At 44.3% G+C, this 21,900-nt stretch overlaps 1 protein-coding gene across 1 annotated transcript in view; it reads left to right on the top strand.

Moving 5' to 3' along the window:
* Window positions 1–19,950, top strand: part of rmnd5b (required for meiotic nuclear division 5 homolog B) — a 45,354-nt gene extending 25,404 nt beyond the window's left edge. The window contains exons 4-9 of the mRNA XM_038795393.1: window positions 137–237; window positions 4,957–5,123; window positions 8,546–8,711; window positions 15,328–15,430; window positions 18,108–18,262; window positions 19,597–19,950. Coding sequence (XP_038651321.1) covers window positions 137–237; window positions 4,957–5,123; window positions 8,546–8,711; window positions 15,328–15,430; window positions 18,108–18,262; window positions 19,597–19,660 — 756 coding nt within the window. The 3' untranslated portion in view covers window positions 19,661–19,950. The remainder of the gene's footprint in view (window positions 1–136; window positions 238–4,956; window positions 5,124–8,545; window positions 8,712–15,327; window positions 15,431–18,107; window positions 18,263–19,596) is intronic.
* The last annotated feature ends 1,950 nt before the right edge of the window (window positions 19,951–21,900 follow it).

Below are 21,900 nucleotides of genomic sequence, written 5' to 3'. Positions count from 1 at the left end.
TACATTTCATAAACAATGAATTTTTATATGTATATTCTGACAGAGTGGATAAATGCAAGTTTACCCCTCCCGGCAGAGTGCTAAATGCTATTGCTGAGTGCTGAAGCTATTGTGCTAAAACATATCTTCCCTGCAGGAATCTGGTATATGTATTGATCTCAGTCAGAAGGAGCCCTTTCTAGAATTGAACAGGATCCTAGAGGCACTGCGACTGCGAGACTTGAGGCCAGCGCTGGAGTGAGTCACTTAAATTCTTTGTCCGGGTATCTTCTTTCACCCTTCCCTTGTCTAAGTCCATTTCTGTAAGAATGGAACCTGATGCTGTTCAATGTTGTGTCGTTACGCTAGTATCACGGAACCTTCTATTAGAATGATCATTGGGTTATGGATGTTATGAACAAAAGGTGACTTCTCCACTTCTGCAGGATATAAATTGAGCAACCTCACTAACTCTGAATCATTAGCAACTCTTGAAATAAACTTCATTTAAAAAAGTTTAAAGAAATGTCATTGTTTAGCCAGGTGTATTGCAAGCTTTATGAGCAGGGGCGAGGACGTGATTGCAACACTGAAACATGTTTTAAAAAATCTTCTGTGTTCCTTGTGCTTGTTCTGTCCCCTCCCACTACATTCCTTCAAACCCCTTCATTCAGGTACATGTGATGGTCCACTTTTCAGACATTGCCACCTACTTTTAAATGGGCACAGTTTTAATTCGGATTCTGGGAAAGCTGGATGCATAAACTCCATAGCTTTTCTGCTGCTAAATGCACCTCTTCCGTACAGTAGGCTCACAAAAATCTGGCACAACCAGTCTGCCACTAGGACAACGTTGCTGGATTTAACCATTTAAGCACCCTCTCACTGGCACAGGGTCTGTATTTAAATTTAAAATGTCTCTTTCCCTTCAGTGAAAGACGCTGACTCCCATCACTCTCTCCATTGCAGCAGGCAGCTGGGATGTGAAAACTATTCCTCCTCTCCCCAGGGATGTCGGTTGTGACTCTCACTGAGGTCTGTGCTCGGGAGCTCCCATCCCCTGGTGGTGATGCAAAAGTGCACCAATGTACCAGTGGTGTAAATCCCATTGAATTCGCACATGTTGTCAGCAGAACATAGATAGCAGTACGATGCTCCACTGTTTCAGAACGACCCAGATCTGCCTCTTGGTATTTTGCCATATTCCATGTCCCTTGATGCACAATTGAGAATTGGCAGTTCATTGTTCAGCAGTGATTGACAAAGGCATTCTAACCAAGGATTGATTGATTGATTGATGCCTATTTGTTCTGTAACATAACAGTATTGGCAGGATAGCAGTTCTGTGAGATTGTTGTTTTGGACAATGATAATAAAAGTATAAGTAGAGACAGCATTAGTTGGCATCATGCTTTACTGGGTCACTAGGAGCTGTTTCATTCAGATACAGGCCTTGAAAACATTAAGAATTAATCTGGCTCTGCTTACTTTTCATTTTTAAAGTGCTTAAATCACCATAAAGGAAACCTTGTACAGTATAGCTTTGTTGATGTTTTTATATAGTGTCAGTAACATTTCGTTGAATAAGCTCTGTGAATTCCCACTAATACCCTGACCTGTTATTTGCCTTTGATTACCACGGGACCAACTGGAGCGAGCAGATTTAGATTTTTGTTTTTGTTCTAAATTTGGTTATTTTCCCAGATTCAGCAGCTGAATGTTTTTTTTTGATATAGAATGTAGTGAGAGACTTGGGTGAGACTTCATAAATTTACTCAACACCCCCACTCATTGGCCAGCACCTGTAACTACACATTGCAAACAACTGCTCAACAGGATTTCCACTCTAAATGTTTATGTGGGAGGTGTTCAGTGCTAACGGTTGATATAAAGGCTTGACAAAGTATCATGACACCAGGAAATTGAATAAGCACTGCATGAGACAAATTATCCAACCTGGGGACCCTTCTGAAGCTCTGCCTTGTCACCTTTGACATACCACGCTATCTTCTGCCCAAAGCCTCTTCTCCTCTATTGTCCAATTTGATGGGATTGCTTTTGATACCTATCCAATCACAGCCAGAGCATCCATTCTCTTTCTGTCCAATGTACTGATACATCCAAAGAACTACCCTTGGCCCTCCTTGCTTTAACGTTTTGGCAATATTATCCAAAAATATGGACCAGCTTCCATAGAACCATAGAATTCCTACAGTGCAGTAGGAGGCTATCAAGTTCGCACTGACCCTCCAAAGAGCACCCTACTTAGCCCCACTCCCTCACCCTATCCTTATACTCCACCTAATCTGCACATCTTTGCACTGTGGGGGTAAACAGGAGCACCCAGAGGAAACCCACGCAGACACTGGGAGAAAGTACAAACTCCAACATGTAGACCAATGAAATCAAGAATCTGTCTCTGCTCCTCCATTAATTCTGTGCCACTGTTTATCTGACATCCAGCCTTGGATGAGCGCAGCTTTTTACGATTAAATATTGAGGATGCCAAAGCCATTTCCTTCATCACAATTTAATTTGACACCACATTGCAGTTTTGGGTTCAAGCAAATTGTTCACAACCTTTGCATCCTGTTTGACCCAAGCTGGATTGCTGACCCCACAACCTCACTGTCATGCAGACTGCTTATTTCCCGCTCTGTAACCTTGCCTCTTTCTCAGCTCGTCTGCTGAAGAAGCCGCCTTTTGTGTCTTTTTTTTAAAGATACTTTATTCTAAACAAATTCAACATAAAATAACACAACCTTAACATCCAACAGAGTATACAGTTTGTACATTTTTTGCCCTATTTACTCCCTCCCCCACGACAAACAGCTCCTCAAGTATCGACATGAACGGCCTCCCCCATACCTCAAAGCCCTCCTCCGACCCACAGAGGGCAAATTTGATTTTCTCCAACCTGAGAAACTCGGACAAGTCTCCCAAATATGCCGCAACCCCCGGCGGCATGGCTGACCTCCAATTCAAAAGTATCCATCACTGGGCAATCAGAGAGGCGAAGACCACGGCATTGTCCCGCTTCCCCTCCAGCAGCTCTGGCACCTCCGACACAACAAAGATCTCCACCAGATGGTCCCGTTTCATGTCAACCTTCACATTCCTCGATAGGTCCCTGAACACTGCCTCCCAAAAGTTCTCCAACTCCTCTCACCCTCAGAACATATAGGCACGGTTCGCCGGCCCCCCTCTCACACCCGTCCGTTACCTCCCGATAACACCCTCCTTCTGTGTCTCTGTTACCCAAGCACTCTGCTGACTGGACCTCCAATCTCCTGCATCCTCTGTAAACCCTGCTGCCCTGCTCCTATCCCGCGCCAAGTTCTGTTCACTCATCACCCCTGTGTTTGCTGGCCTATTGTCCAACATTTAAAAAAATGTTATTTTGTTTTTTAATTTAGAGTACCCAATTATTTTTTCCAATTAAGGGGCAATTTAGCGTGGCCAATCCACCTATCCTGCACATCTTTTTGGGCTGTGGGGGTGAAACCCACGCAGACACGGGGAGAATGTGCAAACTCCTCACGGACAGTGACCCAGAGCCGGGATTCGAACCCGGGTCCTCAGCGCCGTAGGCAGCAATGCTAACCACTGTGCCGCCGTGCTGCCCACCTGTTGTCCAACATAACCGCCAATTTACAATTCTCTTTTTGTCGAAATCCCTCATGACCGTGCCACTGCCTTTCTCTGTCCTCTTCTCCAGCCCTATACCCCTCCAAGATCTATGAATTCCTTCGCTCAACGTTTTGTACACCACCAGTGGCCACAGCCCTTTTCATAACCCAGTTGCTGCACTGTAGAATTCCTCTCCACATCGCTCCTCCATAAATCTCACCTCTGACCCAGCTCTGTCATTTCCTCCTCATGGTGCCTCTTTGGCTGAGCCTCCATTTTCATCTGATTACTCCACTCATCCTTGAAGCAGCTTGGGCTGTTTTTCTATGATTCGAGGTGCTATATGAATTTGAGTTAATATTTGGATGGTGTCAAGCAACAGTTTTAAGTTGGAATGAAGCTGCTATTCGCATTTTATGTTTTCAGTGATCAATCTGCTGCCTGTATCTTAACTCGTGTCAGGCCTTGTTCCCCTGTCATCTCTGTACTGACTGCTTGATTGGGAGCCAAACTTCTCATCCTTGTTTTTGAAATCCCTCCATGGCCTTGCCCCTCCTATCTCTGGAATCTCTTCGAGCCACGTAATCCTCCAGGTTATCTGTGAACCTCTAATTCTGGCCTCTTGAACATCCCCGACTTTGATTGGACCACCATTGATAGCACTGCCTTCAGTTGCTTAGCCTCCAAGCTCTGGAATTCCCTCCCTACACCTCTCTACCTCACTTCCCTTCTTTAAGATATTCCTTACACCCATTTATTTAACCACGCTGTTGGTTGTCTGACCTAATATCGCCTTACGTGGGTCAGTTTCATATCCTTGGGAAATGCAACTCACTTGTGCGTACTGGAAGCCAAGCGTTTTCATACGCATGAACTTTCCCTCTGCAAGAAAAAGAGACATGACCAGGCATTGCAATTTTATTGAATTAAACAAAGGTGTGGAGGACAAGTTCTCTACTCTATTCTCCCATGGAAACTCCTGAACCAAACAGTCGACCTTCCAGCCAATCAGCACTCTTTTCTCATGCAATATAAATTGGTGCTCCGTTTGAAGTTCTTGTATCTGTCCTGATGAGTGTCAGCTGAAAAGATTTGTCAGCATGTCTCTTTATTTTCAGCAATATTGAAATTTTGTTATCTTAAAGATACTTTGTTGTTGCTGCACAGTATTTTGTGTCTGTTTGTTTGCACTGTGGGATCTGGGACTTTAAATATGGTGGTATGCTTTGCATGCCAGCATGAAGCATTGTCTTTAGCATTGAGTTCGAGAGCCCTATTTCTTTGTCAAATGAGCTGGGGGGTTTCTTTCTTGGATCTAGTTTTAATGCTCTTGTTTCTCACCCTCAGGTGGGCTATGGCAAATCGGGAGAGGCTGCTGGCTTTGAGCAGCACCCTGGAGTTCAAGCTGCACAGGTTATATTTCATTAGCCTGCTGACAGGAGGTGTCATCAATCAGATTGAGGCACTGGAATATGCCAAGAACTTTCAACCCTTTGCACACCAACATCAAAGAGGTCAGCTTCCATCTGTAAGGCATTTGTTTAAAAGGCAGATCTGAATTTTGTACTATTATTAAGTGAATTGGACAGCAGGAATACAGAGGGCGTGGTTGCAAAATGGCAGTCTGATTGAATGCATCATTCAGTCAAACTGATATCCTTGATGGACCGAATGTGTTTTATTAATTCTTCCACTCTCCTCAACCAAAAACATCGATAATGCCGGGGTGCAATAAAGAATGTACCTTGGCTCAAGTTAAAGCTGCAGTATAAATGTAAGGGAGTGAATTCTCCACCGGCGAGATTCTCTGGCTGCGCACCCCCACCCACGGGTTTCCCAGCAGCATGGGGTGGTTAGGCAGCGACAGGAACGGAGAATCCCGGTGAAGGCACGCCGATGAGGAACACGCGGCTGGAGAGGTGGAGAATTCACCCCAAGGGATTGTTAGCTGTGGATTAATGGATGCTAGGGGGCGTCTTGACCAAGAAACAGTGAAAACCCTAGCAGACGAGTAACGTGTAGCGGCCTCGCCTGCAACCCTATTGTTAACTGCTGTCTACACAGCTCACAGCCCAAACCAATGTTGTGTCCCTCTTGCCACCTTGGCTGGGATCAGCAAACAGCACAGGATGAGGACTGAACTCGGGATCTTACTGTTCTTTATGGCTGTGTGACTTACTAGTTACACATGCTGAATCATTAGGCAAGCCATTGTGCCCCAATGTCCTATGCATCCTTTGAGACTTGATTTACAAGGTGCCGATATAAAATAATTCCCAAAGTCTTCAGTGATTCAGAAACATTTTTTTGGTTGAAGGATTCCTTTCTTCAAATGGAGTAGCAATCGTAGATTTCACCTACCCTCCCTCACACGCACCTGACACCACATCACACACACACACCTTATTAGGGAAAATGGCACCCCATGGGCGAACCAGTATGTTTGCCTTTTCTTTGAGGTTATGAATACAGTACTTCAAATATTTATTATTAAAACTCTCGATCAAGGCTGAAATAAAAACAGTAAATGTTGGAACTTGGCAGGTCTGGCAGCTTCTGTGGAGAAAAACTACAGTCAGCCTTTCGAGTCTTTTATTTAATTTTTAAAAAATAAATTTGGAGTATCCAATTCATTTTTTTTTTGCACTTAAGGAGCAATTTAGCATGGCCAATCCACCTAGCCTACACATCTTTGGGTTGTGGGGCCGAAACCCACGAAAACACGGGGAGAATGTGCAAATGGCACACGGACAGTGACCCAGGCCGGAATCGAACCTGGGACCTCAGCGTCGTGAGGCAGCAGTGCTAACCACTACGCTACTATGCTGCCCCACCTTTCAAGTCTTAATGACCGTTCTACAGTTCTGTACCACAGTATTTTGCTTTTACTTGAACAAGGCTGAAATCTCTTGGTGGGCACCCCCAGCCTTGGTAACTGAGTTTACTTGCTGAACTTCATGGCACTTTCAGTGCTCGTCCGTGTGTACTCCCCTCCGTGGAGAGACAGTCAGCCCATTCTGCACCAGAACCGTGGTGGTTGCACCGCACTGCTGCCTCCCGGCTCACAAGAAAAACCTCTGGCTGCCGCTTAATCGCTCACTCTTGATTGTGACAACCTGGGTAGTCAGCCACATTCCCCAGCCCTACTTGGTAAGCATTTCCACATTATTTTGCAGACAGTAGTTTGCGAACCCCTGTTTTTTTTGGGTTTTTTTCCAATTAAGGGCGATTTAGTGTGGCCAATCCACCTACCCTGCACATATTTGGGTAGTGGGGCCAAAATCACACAGACACTGGGAGAATGTGCAAACTCTACCTGGGCCCTCGGCGCCGTGAGTCAGCAGTGCTACCAACTGTTCCTCTGTGCCGCCCCCTCGAACCAGTGTTCTAAGGGTTTCTCGATGGAGGTTGAGGCCCAATGGAATAAATTGAAGCATAATGGTAATGCAGGAATAATATCTTGGGGTAAATTATAGGCTGTTGTCCCATCAAGGGACTCTGATATTTTCTGGTATGGCATACATATATCTTTTTTTTAAAATCAAACAGTCTCTGATACCATGCAGGACACTTCAATTCAATTCTATATATTCACGGATGGCCAGTGGTTAGCACTGCTGCCTCAAGGCACCGAGCACCTGGGTTTGGTCCTGACCCCGGGGCACTATCCATGTGAAGTTTGCACATTCTCCCTATGGCTGCATAGGTTTCGCCCCCACAACCCAAAGATGTGCAGGGTAGGTGGCCACATTAAATTGCCCCTTTATTAGAAAAACAATGAATTGGGTTCTTTAAATTTGTTTTTAAATTCTATATATTCGATGAGAAATACGGAAAAAGACTGAACCAGTAAATTCCATACCATTCCCTTTTCTTGGAAGTAAGGAATGCCCTGACCAACATCTCTCTCTCTCTTCCCCCCCCCCCCCCCAAAATCGCTTCTGAAACTCTGCTCAATTATATATTGCACATTATATCTGGTAACATATCACTCCCTGAAGGAATTCCAATCACACTTGCTCTACTAGTTCCTGTAGACATTACAGGTTATTGACAGTACTAGATTACGTATTGCTGCTGCCCTTCTCTGGTGCACTATCTGCTGTCTCTGCTGATTGTGTGTTGTTCGTAACATAGTAACACAGCAACACTGGAAAATCTGGTTTCATTATAATTGTTAGGTGTTTCTCTACCTTGTGGAGCAATCTGTGGTTTCTGCTGTACATTGTTGTTAGCTTGTATATGGTTGGCAGTGTTGTGTTATGCTTCTTCATGTAGCATAAGCTGCTTCCTTGCTGTATACTCTGACAATGGAAGGTTCAGACTTGGAAATAGATTTAACACATTTATTGAACAGTTAACAATTCTCCTACTTGAGTTCGACTCGTCTGCTAATCTTACTATAGTAACTCAATCTAACTAACCAGTCTGCTCTAATCCATGCGGTGGGTGTGATGATTCCCTGATCTGCCCCTGTCTCTCTGAGTGTCGCCTATGGAAAGAGAAAGAGCATGTGTGCCCTGTCCTTTGATATGGGTAGTCCCCTTGTGGTAGTGTCACCTCTGGGTGTGTCTTGACTGCCCATTGGTCGTGTCCTGTCTTACTGACCTATTGGTTGAATGTCTGTGTCATGATGTCTCTGGTGCTCCCTCTAGTGTTTACCTAGTTGCAGTATACCTACATTAACCCCTTGTGTATTTACAGCGAGGCATATCACCACAAGGAGTAATGCCATTTATTTTGGAAGTTGTGTGTTGCTTGGTCTGTTTTCCAATACCTGCTGTCTCTTCTGAAACAGATAACCCAGACACTCCGTTCCTCTCACCTTCCAATGTCTTGCCTTTCGGCAGGGACTTTGTTTCTGCTGGGCCTTTCAGCTTTTAGTTTTCTTCTGATATGAATTGCTCGATAGATAATGAGTGAATTGTCATTCCAGACATCCAGGTGTTGATGGGGAGCCTAGTTTACCTGCGGCATGGTATTGCAAACTCTCCGTATCTCCATCTGCTGGACTCCAATCAATGGGCAGATATCTGTGACGTATTCACTAGGGATGCCTGTACCCTCCTTGGCCTTTCAGTCGAGTCACCTCTCAGTGTCAGGTAAGCTCAGTGTAAAGGAGCCAGGAGCGTTTCCCTTTTTTAATATGTTCTCATTGTCTTTTTGTTTCTTTTTTTTTAAAAGAGGGAGTTTTAAGTAAGGCAATTGTAAAGAATTATATTTCTCTTTATTCTACTTTTATGGTTTAAACAGTGGGTTCTCATGATGAGGACACAGGGTTTATGACTCCAATGATACAAGGGAGAACTGTACTAATACATGCTGGTACTGTCACTGACCCCCAGGGCTTGTGCCAATGGGTAACATTTCCTGTGACCCAGTGGAATGAACTTACTTCTCTTGTCAAGGAAGTAGAATGATGACGTCGAGACAAGTAGGATCACAAGATTGACATGGTTTCCTCAATGATGCAACCAGCTCAGAATTAAAATCCCAAGACCTAACTGGCCGAGAAACCATCCTGAGGCGAGAGCTTCCAACATGCTGACTGACCTAAATTTCATCGATGTAGTCTTCTTGGCTCTAGAATGGAGAGTTACGGGCAGCGCGATAGCGCAGTGGGTTAGCCCTGCGGCCTCATGGCGCCGAGGCCCCAGGTTCGATCCCAGCCCCGGGTCACTGTCCGTGTGGAGTTTGCACATTCTCCCCGTGTTTGCGTGGGTTTCACCCCCACAACCCAAAGATGTGCAGGGTAAGTGGATTGGCCATGCTCAATTGCCCATTAATTGGAAAAAAATGAATTGGGTACTCTAAATTTATATATATATTTTTTTAAATAAATTTAGATTACCCAATTATGTTTTCCAATTAAGGGGCAATTTAGCGTGGCCAATCAACCTACTCTGCACATTTTTGGGTTGTGGGGTGAAACCCACGCAGACACGGGGAGAATGTGCAAACTCCACACGGACAGTGACCCAGAGCCGGGATCGAACCTGGGGCCTCAGCGCCGTGAGGCGGTTGTGCTAACCACTAGGCCACCGTGCTGCCCCTCTAAATTTCATAGAACAGTACAGCACAGAACAGGCCCTTCGGCCCTCGATGTTGTGCCGAGCAATGACCACCCTACTTAAACCCACGTAACCCGTATACCCGTAACCCAACAATCCCCCCATTAACCTTACACTACGGGCAATTTAGCATGGCCAATCCACCTAACCCGCACATCTTTGGACTGTGGGAGGAAACCGGAGCACCCGGAGGAAACCCACGCACACACGGGGAGGACGTGCAGACTCCACACAGACAGTGACCCAGCCGGGAATCGAACCTGGGACCCTGGAGCTGTGAAGCATTGATGCTAACCACCATGCTACCGTGAGGCCCCAAATTTATATTTAAAAAAAAAAATAGACTGGAGAGTTACAGGAAAATTGGCAAATCTTAGCGTTTTATTTTGGTCAGAAAACAACACTGGCGTGACCGAACAATTCCTGACATTCCAACAGCATTATTACAGTAATAAGGTTTGATCCAAGGTTGCTGTATTTTTAGCTGAAACTGGGTCAGTGCAGGGATGCTAGAATCCCAGGAGTTACTGACAAAGAGTTAAAACGTGCTCTGACAGGGCAGCACGGTGGCGCAATGGGTTAGCCCTGCTGCCTCACGGCGCCGAGGTCCCAGGTTCGATCCCAGCTCTGGGTCACTGTTTGTGTGGTGTTTGCACATTCTCCCCGTGTTTGCGTGGGTTTCGCCTCCACAATCCAAAGATGTGCAGGGTAGGTGGATTGAACACACTAAATTGCCCCTTAATTGGAAAAAAATGAATTGGGTACTCTAAAGTGCTCAGAGGTCTTTGTGAGTAAATTAATACCTCCTACTTTTGAGCTTGACTCTTTCTCGAAGCAATTTTTCAAATTTATTCATGGGATGTGGGCGTTAGCATTTATTGCCCATCCTTGAGGGCATTTGAGCGTCAACCGCATTGCTATCACATATAGGCCAAAGAATATAAGTGAACCAGATTAATTCTGATTTTTAAAAAAAATATTAATTTACAGTGCCCAATTCATTTTTTCCAATTAAGGGACAATTTAGCGTGGCCAATCCACCTACCCTGCACATCTTTGGGTTGTGGGGGGGGAAACTCACACAAACACGGGGAGAATGTGCAAACTCCACACGGTCAATGACCCAGAGCCGGAATCGAACCTGGGACCTCGGCGCCGTGAGACAGCAGTGCTAACCCAATGCACCACCGTGCTGCCCTTAATCCTGATTTTTGTTGAATTCAAATTTCACCAACTGCCATGGTGGGACTTGAACCCGGGTCCCCAAGCATTACCCAGAATCTCTGGATTACTTGTCCAATGAAAGTACCACTATTTAGCTGCCTCTTTTTAAAAATAAATTTAGAGTACCCAATTCATTTTTTTCAATTAAGGGCAATTTAACGTGGCCAATCCACCTACCTTGCACATCTTTGGGTTGTGGGGGCGAAACCCACGCAAACACTGGGAGAATGTGCAAACTCCACACGGACAGTGACCCAGAGCCGGGATCAAACCTGGACCTCGGCCGCAATGCTAACCACTGCGCCACTGTGCTGCCCTTGTGAAGCTATTTTGTATCTTTCATGAATTCTGTCCAACTCTGAAACCTACACGCCAATGTGCTGAGATTTTGTATATTCTGGTTCTACGTTTCTGTCCATCCGGCAATCTTGCTTCTGTCCACCGATAGTTGTATTACCGAATGAATTATCCCAAGTTTAACCCCAAATTGTACCTTTTACTAATCACAGTTTGAATCCAATAAAAATTCTATCAATTGGGATCTGGAGGAAGGGGCAAACCCCCCCCCCCCCCCCCCCCCCCCCCCCCCCCGGCAAATTTGGAAATTGTGCGTTTGTAGATGTCAATCAGCTTGTAATCTGGGCCAGGCCAGGAATGCTTATTAACTTTAGGTTTAAAATCCTTAATCCACAACTGTGATTTGTTCAAAGGTTCTTCTTATCCACCATAAGGCAACTCTATTATTTTAACAGCATATTACTATTTAGAAAAATACTCACATTTAAAGCATAGAACTGCAAATAAATATTGTTTTTACATTTTCACAGTATGTATGGCATGTTCAACTGTTTTTCTGGTATGAATGATCACTTTTTCCCCCATAGATTTGTTGGCCTGATCAGATACCGCTGCTTTAGGGAAATTTTACAAGCTTAAGGCCAGCTCAATGGTGTTTGGTCTGCATCAGAATTTGGTTCTTAAGGTGTAGTTGGCAGAAAAGTGCTTTGATCTTTTTTTATTAAGTCCATGAACTATGACAGGATGGAGGTATAGGTTTTGAATGATTTGGAGTTTCTGGAAAACTGCACTGTTGATTCCATTATCCTTTATATTAGAAGACAATATAAACATTGAGATTGTTCTTCAAATAAGGAGAGGGTGATTTAAGAGAGGTGTTTTTTAAAAAAAAAAAATGAAATGTTTTGATCAAATACATGGGGAGAAGCTTCTTTCCATTGGCAGGAGTGTAAATAAGGCAAAGAATTCACAATAAAAGTGTGAAGTGTAGAGGAACTGATGGACCTTGGGAGTGCCAGAAAAGGTTCATCCCGATTTGGAGGGATTTTCGTGATTGGCAAGATTGACTAGGTTGGGCCTGCACTCATTGGAGTTTAGAAGGATGAGCGATGATCTTATTGAGACGTATAGGATTCTCAGGGGGCTTGACAGAGTAGATGCTGAGAGGATGTTTCCTCTTGTGGGGAGTCTAATGTTAGAGGGCATAATCTCCGAGTAAGTGGTCACCCATTAATACTGAGATGAGGAGGAATTTCTTCTCTCAGAGGCTAGTGAATCTATGGAATTCTTTTTAGAGTACCCAATAATTTTTTTTCCAATTAAGGGGCAATTTAGTGTGGCCAATCCACCTATCCTGCCCATCTTTGGGTTGTGGGGACGAAACCACGCAAACATGGGGAGAATGTGCAAACTCCACACGGAGAGTGACCCAGAGCCGGGATCGATCCTGGGACCTCAGCGCCGTGAGGCAGCAGTGCTAACCACTGTGCCACCATGCTGCCCTGAATCTATGGAATTCTTTACAACAGAGTTGTAGAGGCTGGGTGGTTAAGTATATTCAAAGCTGAGGTAGACAGATTTTAAAAATATAAATTTAGAGTACCCAATCATTTTTTTTTCCAATTAAGGGGCAATTTAGTGTGGCCAATCCACCCACCCTGCACGTCTTTGGGTTGTGGGGGTGAAACCCACACAGACACGGGGAGAATGTGCAAACTCCACATGGACAGTGACCCGGGGCCGGGATCGGACCTGGGTCCTCAGCGCCGTAGGCTGTAGCAATGCTAACCCACTGCCCCATCGTGCTGTCCGATAGACGGACAGATTTTTGATCAGTGAGGGAATCTGGGGTTATGGGGACAAGGTGGGAAAGTGGAATTGAGAATTATCATCAGATCTGTCATGATCTCACTGAATGGTGGAGAAGACTCGATGGACCGAATGGCCTACTTCTGCACCTTTATCTTCGGCAAATTCATAGATCCCTAAGGTAGTAGGAGGAAAGGTAGATAAAGTGGTTAAGCAGGTATATAGGATATTTGTTTTTATTGGTCAAGGAACACAATAAAGTAGCAGTAAGGTTTGCTAGAACTGGGAAAAATACACAGTTGGGTTACAACTAAAGTACTGCATACAGTTCTAATCACTGTGGTACAGGAAAGATGTGTTAATACCAAAGAGGGTGACTTGGAGATATTGGTAGTAATGGAGAATATTAGCAACGAGGTAAGATTCGATAGACTGGCCTATGTTTGTTTTGGAATGGGGAGGCTGAAGGGAGATTTAATTGAGGTGTATTAAAATTATGAGGGGTAAACAGGGTGGCTGGAAAGACCTATTTCCCTCAGTAGAGAGGTTAAGAAGAGCAGAGAGGAGGCATAGATTTAAAGTAATTGGGAGAAGGATTAGAGGGGAGCTGAAGAAAACATTATCACGCAAAAGATGGTGGCAATCTGGATCTGGCTACTTGAAAGGGTGGTTGAGGCAGAAATCCCCCTCATCATATTACTTGGATATGCACTTTGAAGTATAAAGAACCGGAAAGTAGGATTAGGCTGGATGCCTCTTATACAACAACGTGGACAGAATGGGCTGAATTAAATCCGTCTATGAAGATTCAAAATGATTAACAAATGAACCACAGGGAGGATGAGAAGAAGTTGTCTTTTACGCGGTGAACTGTTGTGATCTGAAATGCATTGCCTGACAGGGCAGAAGCAGATTCAATGGTAACATTTTCCAAAAGAAATTTGATCGACAAGTGCTTGGAAAAAGAAGCATTTTCAGGGTTGTGGAAAACAGGCTAATTGGATAGCTCTTTCAAAGAGCATGTGCAGACACGATGGACCAAATGTCGCCGCCTCCTGTGCTGTAAGATTCTGAATGTTCAGGCGCATGGAAAATGTTGGACTTGCTTAATCCCAAAGTTCCTGGGCTTGAGAAACAATTGACCCTCTACCCTGCTGGAGGAGGAATTACTACAACAGGCACTGATTAGAGGTGATCAGTCTACAGAGGGCAGTAGTGAGGCACAGGAGGAAAAGTTGCTGATCATAAAGAATCTGAGGACGAGTTGATAAACCCAGTTCTTTTGGTTATTGTCTCCAACTACAGAGGAAATATACCACAGTCCTCCCCTTGAAAGAAAAGTCCCTCAGGAAGTTTATTTTAATCTTATTCTCCCCTTTTTTAAGATTGTCAATTAATGAAACGATGTCAACGTTCTAGCAGATTTGGTTCTGAATCATAGAATAAAGTCATAGAATCCCTAGGATGGAGCAGTGGTTAGCACTTCAGCCTCACTGCTCCGAGGACCTGTGTTTGATCCTGGCCCAGGGTCACTGTCCGTGTGGAGTTTCCACATTTTCCCTGTATCTGCATGGGACTTGCCCCCACAACTCAAAAAGACGTGCAGGTGAATTGTCCATTCTAAATTGACCCTTAATTGGGGGGGGGGGGGGGGGAATTGGGTACTCTAAATATATCTTTTTTAAACCCATAGAATCTTGACAGTGCAGAAGGAGGCCTTTCAGCCCATGAAGTCAGCACCGACTCGCCGAAAGAGCACATTACCCAGACTCGCCCCTTTCATGCCCTATCCCCATAACCCCACTGAACCTGCACATCCCTGGACACTAAGAGGCAATTTAGCATAGGCAATCCACCTAATCTGCACATCCACGGACTGTGGGGAAACCAGAGCACCCGGAGGAAACCCACGCAGACACTGGGAGAACGTGCAGACTCCACACAGACAGTCACCCGAGACCGGAATTGAACCCGGGACCCTGGTGCTGTGAGGCAGCAGTGCTAACCACTGTGCCACCGTACTGCCTAAGGTTCTTCCGCTTTCTTGTTGGTGGGAAACATCGTGATATTATGATACTTTTTTTTTTGTTGGGTGGGGAGAGTCTAATTTAAAAACAAAAACATCCATTCTATAGTCAAACCAGAAAATACTGGAAATACTCCGGGGCTGGCAGCATCTGTGGAGAAAGAAAACAGGGTTAATGTTTCAGGTTGGTTCTGCTATTCCCATATTTCTACCTCGGTCCTTGAACAATGATTCTGTTGAGCACTGGTATCTTTCTGTCTAACTGACCATTTTATTTCTCTATTATACCAGTTTTTCTGCTGGCTGTCTGGCATTGCCGGTTCTGCTGAATATTAAGGCTGTGATTGAACAGCGGCAGTGTACAGGGATATGGAGCCAGAAGGATGAGCTTCCAGTAAGTGTTGCCTATTGATGATTAAATCGTCATGTTCAAACTAAATACCTTCTTTTTTTTTTTTTTTTTTTTTTTTCATAAATTTAGATTACCCAATTATTTTTTCCAATTAAGGGGCAATTTAGCATGGGCAATCCACCTACTCTGCACATTTTTGGGTTGTGGGGGCGAAACCCACGCAGACACGGGGAGAATGTGCAAACTCCACACGGACAGTGACCCAGAGCCGGGATCGAACCTGGGACCTCAGCGCCGTGAGGCGGTTATGCTAACCACTAGGCCACCGTGCTGCCCCTAAATACCTTCTTACTGTTAGTGGCTTCCTATAATGTCCAATACTGACCACCAGCCCCTATTGACCCTCCCCAAATTGGAGCAAGTGGGATCTTGCCATTGCCAGCAATGCCCATATTCCACGAATGAATAAAAATGCAGAAATAAGGGCAGCACGGTGGCCTAGTGGTTAGCACAACCGCCTCACGGCGCTGAGGTCCCAGGTTCGATCCCGGCTCTGGGTCACTGTCCGTGTGGAGTTTGCACGTTCTCCCCGTGTCTGCGTGGGTTTCGCCCCCACAACCCAAAAATGTGCAGAGTAGGTGGATTGGCCACGCTAAATTGCCCCTTAATTGGAAAAAATAATTGGCTAATCTAAATTTATATTAAAAAAAAAATTAAAAATGCAGAAATAAATCATCACCATCCCAGATATCTCGAATAGGGGTTGTGGCCAGATGGAATCAGGACTCTGATTTTCCCCACATCTTATTGCAATATTGTGCATTTGCGGACCTTTGTATCTGGCCATGGTGCAGTATTCGGGTGGTGTAAAACTCCCAAATTGAGTCCGTGTTCAAATGTGCTCTGTAAAGCATTAACGTTCCAGTATTGCACCACCTGCTTTTACACTGAAGTCATGTAGCTGCTCATGGCCTCCAGATTTTCTCAACCTTTTTCTTATTCCGTAGTGGTCACGCCGTGTGTTTTCCCTTCACTTTTTTAATGGCATTTTATATACCCCTTATCTCCTTTACTTCAAATCTTGGAATTGCCAACAAGGTTAATTTAATTTCCATTCCTTTTACAGTCTTCACCTCTAGCCTCTGGGATGGTGATGATGTATTTCTGCATTTTTGTTCATTTGTGGAATATGGGCATTGCTGGCAAGGCCAGCATTTATTGTCCCATCCATAATTGCCCTTAACTTGAGTAGTTTACTAGGCTATTTACAGTGATAGCCAGTAGCCAACCACATTACCTTGGATCTGGTATCACAGTAGGCCAGGCTTGTTAAGGATAGCGTGAACCAGATGGGTTTTTATACAAACTGTTAGTCCTGAGGTTATCATTATTGATTGCTTTTTATGCTAGATTTATTTATTAATTGAAAGTAAATCCTCGAGGGGCTGGGAATTTGAGGGTGCGATGCTAACTGCCATTGAAACCCTCTTTCTCACCTTTTGTCAATATCTCTCTTGCTGGTTTCCCCATTCCCTTTGTTTGCCCTCGATGTAGGTCATGTTCAAAACATGGAGCACGTTTCTTGCATTGCTCCAAGTGCAGCTTGTCATTCGCATTCATCATCACTGACCTACATGGGCTTCCTGTCCCCATCTTTAAACCCTTGACTTATAAATGCCTCTGTGATATTCCGTCCCACATCATTGACTCTCCAAATGGCCTTCTGTGCACTCCCTTGTTTCATCCCACAAGTTTGATGGTAGAATCATCCCCATCCCATGGTCTCTGACATTTCCTCCCAAAACTGCATCTTCTTGCACCACCTTTGGGAAAACATGTTTTCTCTTTTAATTCTAGCACCACTATTTGTGGGTCTGTTCATTGTCGATACTTTCCCTTGGTAAAACACCTTGATTTTTTTTTTTTAATTGATTAAAGTATGACAAGAATTGTTTCCTGATGTCAAGGAGCATTGCTATACATGCTGAGGATGGCCTTAGACAGTTTAAATGTCCTTTGCATAGATCAAGTTTGGAAGAGCTTCAACAGAATGAATAATCAACCGTGTGGAGTTTGCGCATTTACCCCGTATCTGCCTGGGTCTCTGCCCCACAACCCAAAGATGTTTAGGGTAGATGAATTGGTCACGCTAAATTGCCACTTAATTGGAAAAAGAATGAATTATGAACTTTACATTTATTTTTAAAAAAGAATGAATAATCAAAAAGTCTTCAGCAGATGAGACATTTTCCCCAAGTTTCCAAGGGTAAAACTCTCTTTCTCCATCGCCACTTTGTCCCCTTTCTTTAAGATAATGGCTTGTGATTGGTTATAGTTCCACAATAGCCACCGAACATCCACTAGATGGTGAAAGGACCATATGTGACCCTGGACGGTGAGTGCCCTTAAACACCTAATGAAAGCAATCACATTTGAATCTGTCCTCACCTGATGATCCACACACATATACAACACACCCACTCTCACCTCTTTGCAGGAGTCGCTTGGTACTTACTGATCAGGAGCTGGAAGTCAACCTGTCTTTTGTCCCCTCCATTATTACTCCAATACTTGAGGCCAAATGTTCTGTCACTGCCACCCCCAGTTGAGATTAGCTAACTCACCACAGAGCAGCGATTGAATGTGAGAACAGCAATTAACAATGACACTCTTTTTCCAAAGCATGCAAATAAAAATGTAAAACTTTTATTTGTTTCAGATTGAGATTGAGCTGGGAAAGAAGTGCTGGTACCACTCTGTCTTTGCCTGCCCCATCCTCCGACAGCAAGCAACTGAATCCAACCCTCCCATGAAGTTAATCTGTGGTCACGTGATCTCCAGAGATGCATTAAACAAACTGATCAATGGTGGAAAGTAAGTGGCGTGTGGATACGTTGACCAAATTATCGATCTTGCTGAGTAAATTGTGGGATGTGCCATAATCTTGGATGTCGGTGAGAATTGTGAATCTCTGGAAGTGATTGTAGATTTAATGAGGGTTTTGAGGACAAAGGGAAATGCTTAAGTTTATAACTGGTAAAGAATAGCCATCCCGAACATGTCTAAACCAAAGTACCGTCCTCCATTTCTAGAATTCATTCTGCCTCTCTTGCATTTAAAACTAGCTGGGGGAGGTGTTTAATGTCCTCATTTAATGACTGGGTGGTTGCTCTTCCAGTATGATGACGATATCCAGGTATTGTTCTGTAGTTAGCCTAACTTCTTAGCTTGGTTTTCTAGCCCTCTACACTACTGGAATCCAGCACTTTAAGCTGTGAAGGGGCATCTCTAAAGTCATTACCTCAGCAAATATACCTGTCCACAGTTAAGTAATGGGTTAAGAGACATTCCAATTAGTTGTCTCATTTATGTTAAGCATCCAATAATTGGCACTTATATGTAAAGGGACTTCAGGTGGCCCTTGTGTCAGGTGATGTGATGTTAGAGTTTGGTGCAAAGTCTGTTGAAAGAAATTAAAGGTGTTTGTGGAAAAGCAGCAGAACCTTTGACTCTTTATACTACAGCAGCTAAACGTCTAACATCCACTTGAGGGGGATGTTGATATTTGTGTCTCCTCTGGGAGCTTCTGTGTCCCAGCTTTACTGCTGCACCTGCTTATTTTTAAAATTTAGAGTGCCCAATTCTTTTTTCCAATTAAGGAGCAATTTAGTGTGGCCAATCCACCTACCCTGCACATCTTTTTGGGTTGCGGGAGTGAAACCCACTCAAACAAGGGGAGAATGTGCAAACAGAGCCGGGCTCGAACCTCGAACCTGGGACCTCGGCACCGTGAAGCAGCGGTGCTACCTACTGTGCCACCGTGCTGCCCACTGTGCCACCGTGCTGCCCTCGCTGCACCTACTTTGACTCATTTGTTCTAGATAGTGAAGTTTCTGACCCTATCCCAATTCACTGATGTTCTGGTGGGTTGGTGCAGCTGTCCAATGAGCTTACCTGCCAGAAATCCCCAACCTCAGGAGGCAAGAGACTCGACCAATCAGCAAGGTAAGTTGGCCACCCTCCTGGTAATGGATTAAGGGCAACATTGATTAGGGAGTAACATGCCTGCCCACTTGATCAGAAGAATTACGGTGGATACAGGTCATTTAATTGGTAGGGTGCCTAATGTAAATGTAAACTTAGAAAATCTTTGTCAGCAATGTGAGCTGTTCTTGTATAATTTCTCATACACTTTTCTCCTTGTACAGATTAAAGTGCCCCTATTGTCCTATGGAACAAGCTCCCGCAGATGCTAAACAGATTTATTTCTGAAGACCAACATTGAGCCCAGTGAACATTATGCTTCCTGTTGGAAAGGGGCTGTTACTAGGGTGTGTCTGGTTTAGTACTGTATTATTGTGACCAGTCTAGGCAAGTAGATGGCGTGAATGTGATATGCTCTGGATTGAGCTAACGTGGGCTGTGGCAGGTGCTTTTGGATACTTTCTCCCCCGTGCCCTCTGTCTGCTTTTACAGGGTCTGCACTTTATTTTTACTAGTATTGAGCCTGGGTTCGTCATTAACCCTTGTCCAACTCCCCCCCCCCCCCCCCCCCCCCCCCCCCCCCCCCGGACCCTCCACACCCCGACTTGTAAATGTTTGGCCACTAACAGGTAGTTCGATGACAATTGTACAGCTTATTGGCTGCCACTTGGTGTAGCAGCACATGTCATAGACCCTATACTGTGGAGTAATTTCAAAATATGCTGTGGTGGGGTGGGGCGATTGGGGTTGGGTGTTCCACTGGATCGATGAGTTCCTGTGCACGCCTACTCTGGCACTATTCATCATTAATAAGTTGAATGGCATGTACTTTTTTCTGAGCAATATTTGCCACTGGTCAATTTGGGAATGGATACCCCAGATTTCTATCTCGTCATCTCCCCCTATTCTGGGAAATATGTAATGCAGAACCGCTGACCGATACCAAGGTGTACCGACCTTTTATGATAGCTATTGAAATGTCATACGGCTGTCTCAGTGTTTGCCTGAGGTTGGGGTTTGAGGACGCCATTGGATAACAATGGAGCAGAAGCTTTACTGAATCTCACACAAAGTGGTCACCAAGTGCAACCAACTTGGAAGAGAGGGAGAAAAGAAATGCCTACAATTTCCCAGCAGTGTAATCTCTCCCCTTCGCAAGGAGATCAACAATATGCTACATATCAAACACTCCTATTAGGTGGGATTTTCCACCCAACCCGCTACATGTTTCGCAGCAGCGGAAGTGGCCCATCATTGGCGAGCAATGGGGTCTTCTGATTCCGCCATTGTCAACGGAATTTCCCATTAAATGCACCCCTCACCGCTGCGGAGGTGCCATCAGCATGACCTGAAGATGTTGCTGGCGTAAACAGCCGGAAAGTTATCTGTATCCATCAAATCTTTTAAAGGTGGTTTATAGTCACATATATCAGTATTTTTGTCTTTTATGGACTACTTCACCCTCGGTAAATTATGATTTAGTCTTTGGGTCTAGAATTGTAGGCTTTCCTAAGTTAATTGGTGTCTTTTTTCTGATCGTTGCAATCATGACAGTAAATCTGTTAGTGGTGGAATTGAGTCCTACTGAAGTCTAGAACTAGCTCAACAAGGAATATTTTGTTCCAAGACTCCTATGTTATGGAAATAGATTATGCCCTTATTATTTTTTGCATAAATGATTTCTGTAGTAGCTCTGGTAATTTGCTCACATTTGTAGTCTTTCGATCTGCAAGAGCTGGTTTTCTTGCTTGATTAGATGTGCTTCCACAACTATTCAATTCCCTCATTTGTCATGGGCTGCTCTTCTTTCAAAGTCAAAATTGTCTGGTGTAAAGCAGTTGAGGTCGTAGGATTGTCCTTGCAGCTGCGATGGCTTCCACTGTTGAATTGCCAGAGGTTGCGTTGACAGGCGAACTTGGGTGAAATCAAGTTCACAAGAGAGGAGAGAAGGTTCCTTACTTCTGTTCTCAGGCATGGTACGTTTAGTTCAAAGTTACCTTGCAGCAGATCAGTAGCTGTATGACCTGGATGACCCCCTTTGGTTCCCTGTGCAAGCAGTTGTCTTTTCTGCTGCACTGAAGCTGATTTAAGATGGATCTGTTTTTAAGACAGTATGCTGTCCTTTTTTTAAAAACAGCATTAAACAAAGGTGGCTGCTGTAATGCTAAATCAGTTCCACATAAGGCTAGTGGTAATTCCATTAGTTTTGAATTATTTTAAGCACTTGCTATGTTCAAAAGGGCAAAGGCTGTTTCACACCTTCCAATGGCTTATCAGTTAGTGTCTTTGTATTTGGAGGGAAGGCCATCAAGTCAATGAGTTTGTTTACTCATTTGTGACACTATTTGAATTTCAAATGTCTTTTGTATTATATGTGTCATATATAGGGAATGCACTCCCTTGTCTTTCAGGAGATTAGCGAAAGATGATTTGAATCCACAATTCTGTCTGGTAGCCTGGAGTCATTTTGAAAACATTCTTTAAACTCAGCAAAGATTTTAAAATGTAATTTTTTAGAATAGTTTTCT

Source organism: Scyliorhinus canicula, chromosome 4, assembly GCF_902713615.1.
Source record: "Scyliorhinus canicula chromosome 4, sScyCan1.1, whole genome shotgun sequence".
Taxonomy (NCBI): Eukaryota; Metazoa; Chordata; class Chondrichthyes; order Carcharhiniformes; family Scyliorhinidae; genus Scyliorhinus; species Scyliorhinus canicula.
The sequence above is the reverse complement of the archived record's forward strand: the minus strand, read 5'-3'. Positions and strand labels throughout refer to the sequence as shown.